Source organism: Lactuca serriola, chromosome 1 (assembly GCF_051521515.1).
Source record: "Lactuca serriola cultivar US96UC23 chromosome 1, Lser_US96UC23_V15, whole genome shotgun sequence".
NCBI lineage: Eukaryota > Viridiplantae > Streptophyta > Magnoliopsida > Asterales > Asteraceae > Lactuca > Lactuca serriola.
Window position 1 is genome coordinate 70,634,447 of NC_136408.1, and position 14,518 is coordinate 70,648,964.

General features: G+C 36.3%; 1 protein-coding gene and 1 pseudogene across 12 annotated transcripts; both read right to left on the reverse strand.

Annotated features, from left to right (window-relative positions):
• Window positions 1-1,317: 1,317 nt before the first annotated feature.
• Window positions 1,318-11,436, reverse strand: LOC145091606 (uncharacterized). Of its 12 annotated transcripts, none has more exons than XM_079029424.1 (6): window positions 10,350-11,436; window positions 9,466-9,517; window positions 2,124-2,461; window positions 1,917-2,020; window positions 1,716-1,834; window positions 1,318-1,618 (listed from the first exon to the last, which is right to left on the reverse strand). In XM_079029424.1, exons 3-6 carry the CDS (start codon window positions 2,428-2,430, stop codon window positions 1,537-1,539), a joined length of 612 nt encoding a protein of 203 aa, XP_078885550.1. In that variant the 5' UTR covers window positions 2,431-2,461; window positions 9,466-9,517; window positions 10,350-11,436; the 3' UTR covers window positions 1,318-1,536. The 12 variants fall into 12 exon arrangements, with proteins under 12 accessions (XP_078885550.1, XP_078885524.1, XP_078885518.1 ...); XM_079029398.1 differs by having other exon boundaries at window positions 2,124-2,588; XM_079029392.1 differs by having other exon boundaries at window positions 2,124-2,678.
• LOC145091676 (uncharacterized) lies at window positions 3,274-9,459 on the reverse strand (annotated as a pseudogene).
• Window positions 11,437-14,518: the final 3,082 nt, after the last annotated feature.

A 14,518-nucleotide genomic window follows, 5' to 3' on the forward strand; every position in this document is an offset into this window, starting at 1 on the left:
TGATATGCCTACTTTTAGATTCTTCAATGATTTCATGGATATTAAACATCAATCATCAAGAGTTCAATCGTGACAAGTAAGAGGTCTTAAAATTCACGAAATGTTAATATTAAAAACTACATACGAAATCAACATAAGATATTGCATAAACCATAGCAAAAAACTAAAGTTTACATGTCCTCTTTGAAGAATACCTTCATGTAATTGATTTACGCACGCCTTGAATCTTTTCCATGCTCATAGGTAACCAAGCAAGTAAAAATCTCTTTCTCATTCTCATCCATATTTCACAGTAATCTAATATATGGTGCGTTATATGGGATCGTGGAAATTAAAAAGAAAGGAATCTGTTAATGATGTACACTTACAGTGAGAGTTCCATTTTTTTTTGCAAAACAGATCCATGATTAACACTCTGGAAATCCATGAAGATCATTAGGATTTCAATATTTATCAACAATAAAGTTGATTGATGTTTAAATATATCTGATCAATATTTTTATGCAAATAAATCCATGTGACCTTTCGTTTGACAACTGCATAGTAAGAAAATCGCAAATTAGTTTGAGGTTTACCGATTGTAACCTTGAAACTTGTTATTTCGCTTCTAAATTCATAGCATAATTTTGTGAGTGAGAGAAATTGCCTTACATAGGATAAATAAAAACCGGTAATCGTGAAATCAGATCAAAATATAAAAAAGATAAAAGAACATACCGACTGAAATTGTTTTCAAATCGATAACGTGCATAAAACAAACATGAATTCTACTAAAAATTGTAAGAATTACATCGTTGAGGTGCATATGAAATAGACAGGGAGTTTTTAGAGGAATATATGTAGTAATCGATTTCAAATTTGGAGTTTTTAGAGGAATATATGTAGTAATCGATTTCAAATTTGGAGAAGACTTGTTGATTTCTCGTAGAATACGAGAATAATACGAGAATTGAATGAGTTGTTGCATAAATAAATCCCAAACAATTGATATGTATCCCAAAAATTCAGGGACCAAGTTATTGATTAGAAAACTAAATTATTATTTAAGATAATAAATTGGATTTCAAATTTGATTTTTATTTAGGTTATAGATAGATACTTTGGCGGGAAACAAAATTGAAGAGGTCTAGAAAAATATCATGTGGCATAAGTGTGGTTAGGTCTAGAAAAATGTCATGTGGCATAAGTGTGTTTTAAAAAGATGTCATGCGACATAAATAGGATTCTTTTATTATATTTTATATTTTTTAAAGTATGTACACCTTCATTAACCCCCAACAAATTTTTATATATGAGATATATTAATATGAATACAGGTTATTTCACAGCTAATAAATATTATATTAACGATATTATTAAAATGCTAATACTCATCGATGAATATTATAATTGAACACGAATTACACAAACTAGTGCAAGGAATATCTTCAAACTTCTTATAATACAACTACCATCTCAAAATTAAGCTTCTATACAATATACTGATACTGTTGCGGAGAAAAAACAAGCTCTTAAAACAATCGATCGTATTCGTAGCTACTTACGGGGAGGCTTCACTATCAATATCGGACAATTTGCATGGTGTGCACAGAAGTCGCTTAGACTCCCTAACAAAGCTCTACATATATATATAAATTAATCAACCATGCATTAGTCATTACCCAAAATATGTATATTAATTAACTGAATCAAGTAATTAATTTTGATCGAGTTACCTTTTGATAGCGCCGAGTCCACGGCTACCAACAACAAGAATATCAAAATGCATTTCTTCCACAGCTTCACAAATCATCTCTTTCGGATTCCCTTCCAAAATTAAGGTTTCTGCTTTGATCTAATTAAACATATAATTAGTTTATTGCAATCCATCTAATGATCGAAATTAATATACATCAATATACTAGTTGCTAAATTACCTTCGATTCTTTGCAAATTTGAAATGCACGAGAGAGGAGTTCCGCAGCCGTTTCCCGTTGTGCTGCTCTCACAGATTCTACCATAGCGACGGATGTATACATTGCTGTATGTATAGAAACATCAAACGTATTTTTATTTTTGAAGGGTGTATTCTGATTAAGAGATAAAGATGAAGTGGTAGAACGTAAATAACGAAAAGTACGGACATGGCTCAGCAGGGAACGTGTAGCGCTCGAAAGGTTCCATGACATGAGCCACGGTGACCATCCCCTGTTCGGGATCCGGGATTGTTTCAAGGGTGTCAGGAGTTACAGCTGCAGCGGCGACCGGAGTCTTGAAGAGGTGTTCGAGAGTCCATTTTAGAGCGTATAAACTGACATCGCTCTCGTCAACTGCTACCAGGACTCTTAGACTCTTCTTCCTTCTCTCCTCAGCCACTAACGGTGGTGGTTGCTCTGCTGTATTCCGCCGTTGTCCGTCCTCACTTGTCTCGCCTGTTCTCTCCGCCTTCATTTTACGTTCGCTTTGATCGCATATGATTATGCTACAAATTAAAAGGGCCGGGGGAGTTTTATCATATACGATATGTATTGCGTACGTGGTAAACAACTGTACACGTGCCATCGTTCTAGTCTACGTGGGCAGTTCTCACATATCACATGCATAATGGCCTGACGTACATGAAGATATTTTATCTTGTCAATTTTAATATTTGGCAGGTTGTAAGAAGGGGCAAAGGTTGGTTGTATTTCAGGTTTTATCTACAAATAATCGGAGAAGTAATATCAAAAGAAAGCCAAAACAAACAAACTCATAAATAATACTGACCAGGTATATGTTGATCAGTGGCAATTAACAAATTCAATATTTATTATTTGTTTACCAAATCGGGACAATCAATTTGATATTTCATAATCAGATTTGATTGTGAGAACGTATTAGACAACGAGAAGCGCAGTTTAGTAATTTTACAGTACAAGGGTAGTTTTGTTATATACCGTAAAGTTAGTTTACGGTAAATTCTTGATGTATATATAGATACAATTAGTTTAAAACCCGTGGAAATCACGATTATAAAATTAATTAAACTTTTATAATAAAAACTAGATACGTTGTCCATGCTTCGCATGGGTCGTATGTCTCTGATTTGAGTGTCGTTTGGTTAGGATAATAAAAAACAAAAAAAAAAAAATATATGAGGACCAATATAAAAAAAAAAGAAAATGACAGAAGAAGAAAGTTAAGGATGAAAACAGTCTCTCTCTCTCTCTCTCTCTCTCTCTCTCTCTATATATATATATATATATATATATATATATATATATATATATATATATATATATATAATTGAAATGATTTTTCAAAGCACAATTCGTTAATTAGAAAAAAAAAATTGAAAGTACAAAGCTTAAAATAAGAAATGAAAGTTTCTTGCATTTAATCCTACAATAGGGGTATTTTGGTCCAAATTTCTATCCGCTATTTGACTATGATTCCGAATCTCGTGTTTATGCTACAGCCCCTTTTACGTGGAAATAAAAACAGCACGAGTATGCATGAAAGGTCCCTGTGTCAAAAAAAATTACCATCAATTACCAGTTTTACCCTTTAGCACGTCTATGTTGCCAATGAACCGGTTAAAAGGGCTACCAAAGGTGACGTTCATTTTTTTAGAGAGTAAGTGGTTTATGATTTCCTTTACCCATAATAGCAATATGTAATTCATTATAAAGATGTAAGTATGTTGTTATTGTATGCAATCTGCCAAAAAGAAAATCAAAACTAATAATTATATTTGGTCCATCCAAGTGTGTGGTTTTCAAGATCAATTATATTCGATCTATCCAAGTGTGTGGGTTTCAAGATTGTATAACATGAGCTTATTTCATAATATTTGATGAAGAACAAAAATTAGGGTTTGATGAAATAGGATCAAACAGAGAATGATTGAAAAGAAAGAAGATGATGAAATAGAATAACTGATTAAATGATTAACACAATCTAAAAAGATTGCCTAGGAAATCTCTCTCTCTCTAAGCCGAAAGCTTAAGAGCCAATAAAAAGTATTACACTATCAATTTTCTACACATCCCTTATTGTGACCTTTCTCTATATTTATTATAATCCTAGCCGATCCAAGTGAATTTCCTGTTTTACTCATTATTGGGCCTTCTAGACAAACACTATAAGACTTTTACTTTAATAGTATTTGGGCCCAAAAATACTCAATTCATATCAATATCGAATCTACAAACATTATAACAAAATGGAATGGACTAATTTTTGAAGTTATATTTGTATTTAAATAATTTTTTTGTTGTAAATGCAATTAAACAGAATGATGTCAGATATGTATTATTTTGTCGACATTATTCTTTTCAATTGACAATATTTAAGTGTTTTATTGCAATTAAGAGAGAGATGGGGGGGGGGGAAGTGAGTTACCCATCAAAGTAAATTAAGGGGATTTTTTTCCATGCCTAAAATTCTGATAAATTGCATAACTTCCATTCACCGCATGAAATTCTCCATGTTGACACGTTTTTACCTCCTATAATCAGGTAGTGAAAAACACCCACCAAACATTAGAAAGAGAGAGAGAGAGAGAGGGGAAGTGAGTTACCCATCAAAGTAAATTAAGGGGATTTTTTTCCATGCCTAAAATTCTGATAAATTGCATAACTTCCATTCACCGCATGAAATTCTCCATGTTGACACGTTTTTACCTCCTATGATCAGGTAGTGAAAAAACCCACCAAACATCACTAATCTTTCAACCGTGTAGCACCCAGTTCCTGGTTTGTATTTTAATTCAAGTAATTATCATGTTTTGACCTGGGACTCGACGAGTTGGAGGCCCAACTCGTTGAGTAGAATCGACTTTGGACCCGGAGGTTTAGTGACCTACTTGACGAGTCAGGAGACCGACTCGACGAGTAGGAGCTATCTGGACAAAACCCTAATATTTAGGGTTTGTACCCTATTTAAACACTTTATCTTGTCCCAACCGAGCCTCCATCGCCCTTCCCTACTCATAGATGCCCTAGATTGAAACCCTAACCTTGTTTAAGTGATCTTGAGCAATTTTGGTATGTTTTGTGTTGGTTTGAAGTTTGAAGAAGAGAAGGAAGCTTGGAAGATCAAGAGAAGACTAGTAGAGTTTTGACTTATTTCCATCCTATTCAAGGTAAAAAGCTTCAACCTTGACTTCTCATTTGATAGATCTCCTCTAGGGCTTAGATCTTATCATTTTGGGGCATTTCTAAGGCCATTTTCGGATTTAGTGTGTATCATGGAGTTACACTTCAGATCTTGAACCATTGAGGGTTCCTATGGAATAAAGGTGCCAACTTTATGGCCATGGGAATCCCATGCATCTTATAAACCCCTTTTTATGGATTTTGGGGCCAAAAACCTCATGCATTGACATCAAGTTCATAGCTTTACGTATGAAATGGACCCTAGGAGGTCAAATCTATGGTTTTGATGCATTAAAACCTATTATAATCGACTGTATGGTTTTATACAAAGAGGGACTCGGCGAGTCACTTGGGTGACTTGGCGAGTCGGGTCGCATTTTCCCCCAAAACGTCTTCTGGAAATAGTTTTGGTTGTGTGGAAGGAACACTCGGCCTGCTAAGGGTTTGTTTTGGACCTGGAAATCATAGGACTCGGCGAGTTCAAGGCAATGTCCCAACCTCATGAAGATGGACTCGACGAGTTCAAGTAGAACTTGGCGAGTCAGAGACTAGACTCATTCATTCGGATGAAGATGAACTCGGTGAGTTCAAGAACAAACTCGGCGAGTCGGTTGAAGATAGTTAGAGGTGCTGTTGAAGAAGAACTCGTTGAGCTCTTGCTAGACTCGACGAGTAAGGACGAGATTATGGCAGAAGGTGGACATGGGGACTTGACGAGTTGGCGGACTAACTCGGTGAGTCGAGTCAATCAGACGTTGACTTTGACTAGGGTTTAACCTTGACTTTGACTTGGATTGGGTTGACCCTTGTAAAAAGGTTATGAGTATGTATTAGTAATCGAGAAAGGTTGTTGTGTAGGGATTGAGGAGTAGAGACGAGTTGATTCCCATGCCAAGGACAGTGTAGATACTACACGACATCGAGGTGAGTTACCTTCCATTAGAAATGGGTCTAAGGCCACAATGTCAGCCCGTCATTAGGATTTGCTTGATAAATGATTGTCTTTGTGATAATTATCTATGTTTGCTATTATCTATTATGTTTTATGTGCTAGCATGATATGACGTTATATGATAGTGGTAGTAGGGGGAATAGTCCCCGGTTACCGGTCGATAGGGCCAAAAGGGCAGTTCAGTACCCAACTATGCTAGACAATATGTTATGTTATTATGTGGTAGTGGTAGGGGTAAAATAGTCCTCATAACCGGTTGAGACGCACCGGAAGGTAGGTCGGGCACCCAGATATGCCTAGCAGTGGGGTAGGTTGAGCACCCCGGTATGCTCAGCAGGGTAGGCCGGGCACCTAGATATGTCTGGCGGTATGTGATTTGTATAGTATGTGGTATGATGGGGGAACTCACTAAGCTTTGTGCTTGCAATTTTTAGTTTTGTTTCAGGTACCTCTTCAGTGAAGGGAAAGGAGTCGGCACGGTAGAAGTATATCACACACACATTAATTTTTACGCATTTTGTGATTCATGGGATTGTACTTTGATTTTACTACTACTTTATGATACATTTTTTTGGAGACATGATTACTATGGTGTTATGGATTGTTATATTCTCGATTATGTTTTGTTAAATGATTTTCTAAGTTATATAATTAAAAATGAAATTTTTTGACTCGAATTTTGGGACGTTACAAACCGAATTCCAAAAAAGCTGATGAGGAGAGGCACTCAACATCTATGGAGTAGAATAAAGAAAATTATTAGGATAAAGGACTACAAAAGCAATTCTTCATCAATTTTCATAGATACAAAAGGAAGTATTCAAATTTTCTAGATGTTTCAAACATTTAAAATTACATACAACAAAAACCTTTTGTGATTTTTTTATCACTTGTGGTTTCAATCACCTGTTAGGTAAACCAATAGATTAAATACATTAAAAATTGGTTAAAATGGCTCTTGGTTTATTGTGATACACTTTACAAATAAATCGGATATTAATTTAGAACAATTGGGGTGCTTTTTGTGAAACATACAAAAAAACAACATATTGGCTTTAATACCCATGTATTAACTAGAAGAGATAAATAAATCATAGACAAAACTTCAAAAATGGTCCCCGTGGTTTTCGAAAATATCAAGTTTAGTCCCTAAGTTCAAAAAACCTCACAGATGGTCCCTGTGGTTTCAAAAATTTTAACAAATGGTCCTTCCGGCTCACTCCGTTAGTTTTTGGCCGTTAAATGGAGGGTATTTATGTCATTTCACTGCCACAGTGACCATTTATGAAGATTTGTCTTATTAAAAAAACTAATTATTTAATATTAAAGGGTCTCTCTCTCTTTCTCTCTCTCTCTCTCTCTCTCAAAAACATCCAACCACCTTCTCCATTAGAATTGAAGCTGTTATCTGCTCCTTCTACCATCATCACCACTAGGTGACATCGGCCAAGGTAAGTGATTTCATGACTTTACTCTGATCAAAACACACAAATCCATCGTTATCCCTTCCCTTCATCAACCCCTTTATTTCGATTGTTCAATAGTAAAATAAGTATCTCCTACCTCTGTTTTGTTACCTTCACCTTACTTCTACCCTGTCACCACCGTCAATCACAGTCCATGGTTTCTTTCAAAGAAGAGAGCAACAAAATCAGAAGACCCTTATTCACTAGTCTAGGTTGGAAGAAACCATTGGAATTGTTCAACCAGTCTCGACTTCTCAATTCCAGTCATGTGCAGGTAAATTCCTAATTCCCTTCACGGGGTGTGATTGAAACTAAATGGGTGTGATATTGCTGCGATTTTCGAGATTCGGTGAATGAGAAAAAAAGTGAGAGATCAGAGATATGAGAGAAGAATTGTGGCCAAGGTTTTGAAGAAGTTCAAGGTTTTATTGAAGGAGAAAGCCTTGTTCTTCATGTCAATGATCACAAATAACATGCCATTATATAAAATAAAAGAGTACGAACAACAAAATCACAGCTAATAGTGCACCGTCAGATCTAAGAACTCTCAGATATCTTGGCCGCTTCTAAATCGGCTGCTTTTTTCAAAAAACTCTGATCATCATCCTCCACCGCCATCTGAATCGACGAAGACCCCAACCCAACGGCAATGGCGAGCATGGTCTTCTTCATTTCCGACCTAAACTCCTCCAGATCAATGGTGTCGTTCTGGTCTTCATCGAAGCTCAGAAACACAGAATTATAGAGACGGGTAAGCTCCTCTGGGGCCAAGGCGGTGTCAACTCCGAAGTGAGCTTCCAGCAACCTCATGGACTCAAAAGCCTTACGCATCTCGGATCTGGATAGAACGCCGTTGTTGTTGACATCGAGGGAATCGAACTGGGCGTCGACGCTGGTTTTGAACTGAGTTTCGTCATTCACGAAGGCTCATACAGTGGACCCGTCGATGATTATTACACCCATACCCATATTTGTATGTGTGTGAGAGAGAGAGAGGAGAGGTGGGACCCTTTAATATTAAATAATTAGTTTTTTTAATAAGACAAATCTTCATAAATGGTCCATGTGGCAGTGAAATGACATAAATACCCTCCACTTAACGGCCAAAAACTAACGGAGTGAGCCAGAAGGACCATTTGTTAAAAGTTTTGAAACCACAGGGACCATCTGTGAGGTTTTTTGAACTTAGGGATTAAACTTGATATTTTCGGAAACCATAGGGACCATTTTTGAAGTTTTGTCTAAATCATATTATCATAACAAAAATTAATGGATTTGTATTCCAATCGGCGTTTTTGTTCTTCTGTTTTATATATTTATTTTACCTTTTCCTACAAACTAAACAAATTCCAGTAAAAATATATATAATTTATGACTCTTATGAATAAAGATTTTAAATTTTAGATAGTAATCCATCTAATGGAATCAATGAAGGATTGTATGGTATCAGGACTTGGATGCTAGACAAATGCCTCTATTTTTCAGGCACAATAATACATGCATGCAGAGATTAGAGGCTCTGATATAGATAGAAAATCTACCTAATCATAGCATTATACTTTATAAAAAGATATCCTTATTAGATATTATATGTTTTAAAATCTACCTAGATATGATAGCTTATTATAGAAACCTACTTATGATTATTTCTTTAATAACAAAAATCTACCCTATTACAGTATTTTCAAAATAGTAATCTTCATTCAAATTAGAAATATAGTTAAGAAAAATGTTATAGTAATATTTTCAAAATAGTAATCTTCATTCAAATTAGAAATACAGTTAAGAAAAATGTTACACGTGAGCTTAAATTATGAAGAAATTTGACACATCAATCTTTTTATTCGAATTATGTGAAACCTAGTCCAAATTTTGAACTGCAATCACAATATTAGCATGCATAAAACGAAATTTTAAGTGATATTCTGACCTGAACAATCCAACATAAGCATGTTAAAGAATATCAATCTTTTATTCTCCCCCTGCACAATTATATTGCAGCCCTGTTAAAATAGTTAATAATTTACAAATTAAGATCTTCCATAACTTCTGACAGATAATATAAATACAATAAAGCACTGCAAAACTATTTCAAAAGGATGTCCCTATTAGTGATATACTTATAGTTGCAAATACCCTTCAGTTTACTACAACAAATACATTCGACCAAAATCAATTATAGAATGAGATTAGACTTTGGCAGATATAGGGGCAACAAGGGGTATTTTATGTAGAACAGGTAGCTATGTAACATTATTAGATACATTCCGTATAACACCTGGGGTTCATGGTCTATAAATTTTAAAAAAGAAAATAAAAAATGAAGGATTTTAACCCAATAAAATAGCAAAAAAAAAGTAAATAAATCTATGGATTTAGCAGCAGACTTAGTAAATGCAGTCTCAAAGAAATGACGTGGCAACTTTCTCATAAATTGAACAATAAAACCATAAAGTGAACATAACAGTCAGTGTGCAAGGTTTGTTAATAACGAGCTAAAATGCTAAATGCAAGAAATAGCAACATACTTTCTGTTAGCAACCTACATTAATTTCATGAATTTGAAGATTGCGTGTTTATCAAGAACAAAAATTAAACCACATAAATAAAAAGAGAAAGATATCACCTTCAAGCACAATATATTTGAGATAATATATCTTCCCCTTTTCATCTTCAACGATATTATTATTGTCTATTTTTGGTAAAAATAGCTTGTTGAATGGTTGTGGAAAGCTTTGCATTCAAGAGAGATGAACAGATGATTAAATTTTTTAAAGTAAAACCCGAATCAAAAAGTTCAGACATTAGATTTACCATGGGGAGCTTTCAACAGGAGATTTAGAGCATTTTGAGAAGCTGTATGTCGACTAAACACCATTACTTTGAAGATTCTTTCCTTTAGAGAAGAACAATGTAGAATTGAAGCAAAACTTAAGGGACATTTCGTATCTTCAAACAGTCAATGTTTTCTTTTTTCATTCTAATGGTATTATCAATTCCATTCCTTTCTTGATTCCATCAAAACTAAGAAGAGCAAACCTTGAAGGCTTCCAAAGCAATTAAGGGACATTTGGCATCTTCAAACTCAAGAAAGCACAAAACCATGCACTCTTAGGTTCATTAATAATATAGAAACAGAGAAAATAATTGCTTAATTGCTTTGGATCTCATAACCATTTTGTATACATCCATCTCGAACAAAGGCACTGTAGATTTTACCTCTTCTGGCTACAGTACTTTAGGTGAATAAGATCATTACAAAAAATTTTAAATTTTAACAATGAAAAGTACGTAATTACTATGAAAATACCTTGTGAATACGAAAGCTCAAATTCATGAAATGAATGTAGGTTGCTATAATACACAAATAACTGAAAGTCCAACAATTATCTCAAATATATAATTAGGGTAAAAAATCAGTTAATGGATTGGATGAATTTCATCCAAAATAGACTTTCACTTAGCCTCCCACCGTTGTTCCTCTCCATCCAATTGAAACCCTTTGATCTTCAGTGATGGATGTAAATGAAATTCCAGATGCGTAAAATGAAGGAGCAGGTAACAGCCCTCTGTAAGTGTTTGATTGGAAGCAAAATCGTCCTCAATAGGTGGCGGCACAACCGATGAGGTGTGATTCCAGACGGGCGATTTTGGGTTCACTTATGATGTGAATAACGGATCTGATTCGCTGAGACAAGTGGGGGAGAAAGTCGATGCTTTTAGTAGGTTGGGGTGTGTCGCAGACGATGCGCCTGGAGTGGGTTGCTGGTGGCGGTATAGGATGAAGATGATGAGGACAAATCCAAAATGGAATAAAAGCATTCGCTGAGGGAGCGGTGATAGATGGAGACGAAACGGAAAAGATAAGGTGGAGGAGACCAAAATTATAACACGTAGAAAATTGAGGCGGTGGATTATATATATATATATATATATATATATATATATATATATATATATATATATATATATATATATATATATATATATATATATATATATATATATATAACAGTCGACAAACACGTGTATAGAAAGTTTGTAGAAAAAATCATATACTGCCCAAAAGACAAAGAAACAACAACCAGGCCAAAATATGAGACACTAGAATAATTGAAGGACCATTACACATGGTCGCTCTCTAGCGAATACTCTCCTACATAAGCGTACTCATCTGACTAAGGTATCTCCCTAGGCTCTTCCTAGGATCTCACACTTCTCTGCCATCAACTGCTGAAGAACTCCTCATGATGTCAACCATCTACCTCCTGAATATCATCATATTCACTTAGTAGTTGTTTCCCATCATCAAGAGTTCCACAAAGCACAAAGCAAACAACATTCGGGCATCGAATCACCTCTGCCGGCCAACACATAAAACCCCTCTAGCACACAACTCCACTCGCTCTATCCGCAACTCTAAAAGGCATTACCGAACTCAGGCAACCCTACCTCTCGTGGGTACCTTAATACTCTCTTAGTATATCCCTCAAATGCACATCTAAGTATCTCCCCTAGATTACTCCTTTACTCAAAGCTCTCTCTAAAAGATTTTTGCTAGATACTCTTACTCAACACATACACAAAGCAAATAGCATATAATATCAATCAGTAGTATTCCCTAGGCTAAGGCGTCATAAATCAGACAACCCTAGCCTTAATTTATGAAATACCTAGCCTATTCTCTAGCATGCAACTCTAATATCTCATAATGCAAACAAATAATGGTATTTTGGGAAATCACCGCTCGGGCTCTGGCTGATTGTACACACTGCTCCGTCTCGTTTCTCTTTAAACTCTTACTCGCTTTATAAAAATCATTTATTTTCCAAAAAAAATTCTCAAATCCTCAGTTTGAGTCCGTACATAACCGAGAATATATCCGATTCCCCTTAAACCAAGGCTCTGATACCAACTTGTAACACCGTAAATTCTCAAACAAAATTTTCATTTTAAAATCTCATAATTCTCATTAACACATTTCACAAAAACCCTAAAGTATCAAATTATCAAAACATATATCCATAGTCGTTAAATAAAAATCTAGGATCCTCAAAACATAACTCCATCTCGTGTGTGCAATCAAGTCGGTGCCTTCCCGTGATCCTGATAAGTACCTGAAACACATATCATACAACACGGTAAGCACGAAGCTTAGTGAGTTCCCCAAAATACCGCACACAAATAATTAGCCTCTCATGGATATATCTCAATAAGGACCCTCCGGTCTCACAGCTCGGGTCAGACCCTCCAGTCCGGTATCTCAGTGAAGACCCTCTGGTCTCACAACTCGGTTTGGACCCTCCGGTCCTAACTCAATAAGGCACATAATATTATACTGCATAATTCACAAAGACATAATGCATAATATCACAATACTCAATATAAACACACAAGACCCTCCGGTCACACAAATTAACACTCAAGGTAAGTATAGTGGGAAGACTCACCTCACAGAGTAAAGCAAAGTATCCCGCACTCGAGTTGCTTGTCAAATCTCCGCCCTTCCATGGCCTCCAACATCACCAGTTGACCAAAACCCTAAAGTCAACGGGTTTCAACAGTCAAAACTAATCCAACTCTAAAAGTCAACGGAAGTCTACACCTAAGTCAACAGTCCATGTTGACCCAACTTGCCGAGTACAACTCATGAACTCGTCGAGTCCCTCAAAACTTAGTAAATTGCGAAAACCTGGCTCTACTCACCGAGTTGCTAGCCAACTCGTTGAGTCCATGCAACATCCAAAAGATCAGGAAAACCCTACCTACTTGTCGAGTTGTCTCATCAACTCGTCGAGTCCACTCTGAATCCAACGACGGGTAAAACCCTTGTAACTCATCGAGTTGTCTCATTAACTCATCGAATCTGTCGTGTGTCCAAACCATCGGGTAAACCCTAACCGACTTGTCGAGTCGGCTCACCAACTCTTCGAGTCTATTCACTCCATTTCCTCATTCAGATGATTTTGGACAGGGATAACGTCTCATACTCTGGATCTGGCCTCCTAAGGCTGAATCATCATGTAATGTTGCAACATTTACGTTCATTCATGGCATATAGGGTTCAAGATGCCAAAACAAGCTCCATAAAGGCCTTTGTGCTTGAAGACTTTCCCAAAGCTTGATAAAGCTCGAATCTGTGGGCTCATAGGGACTCATATAGCTCAAATATGTAGTCTTAACTTCCATGACCAGCTCAACAAATCCATCCAAAAGATGGATGGGATAAAGCCCTAAAACTCTCTAGAAAGAGATCTAACAAAAGGAATGACCAAGGAGATAGCTTTTTACCTCCAATTGAAAGCTAGCACCGAAATAACATTGGATCCAAAGCTTCTTCTCGTTCTAAACCTTCTTGCTCTTCAGCCCTTTTTCTAAAAATGCACTTGAACAATAGATCTTTAGGCTTTCTCTCCCTCACAACGAATAAAGCTCGTCTAGGGTTTCTCTCAGTGTGTTTAAATGGTCAGGGAGGCGGAAATGATGGCTTAAGAGCCTTTAAATAGGGTGCAAGCCCTAAAATTAGGGTTTTCTCAATACAGACTCAACTCGTCAAGTCCAGCCCTTCGACTTGACGAGTAGGCTTCATAACCCCCATGGCTAGCTCAACCCCTACACAACGAGTCGGGACCAACCAACTCGTCGAGTAGTTCCTCCAAAGTGCATTATAACTCTTAATTTCCCATCCATGATTCGGGGTGTTACAGACGAGTATGATTGGGCGGGGACCATTTCATGTTACTGACAGATTTGTTCCGGGCGGGGCTTGATACCGAGTACGGCCCGATAATTGTAGGGAAAGGCCCATTGTTTGTATGATATGTGGTAGTTTAGGGAACTCACTAAGATTTGTGCTCACGGTTTTCAGTCTATGTTTCAGGTGCTTCCAGATCGAAAAGGAAGAGATCGGGATGATCGTATCGCACACACCGTGTTTCCCGCCTTATTTGACTCTGATGTATTTTGGATGATTGATTGACATA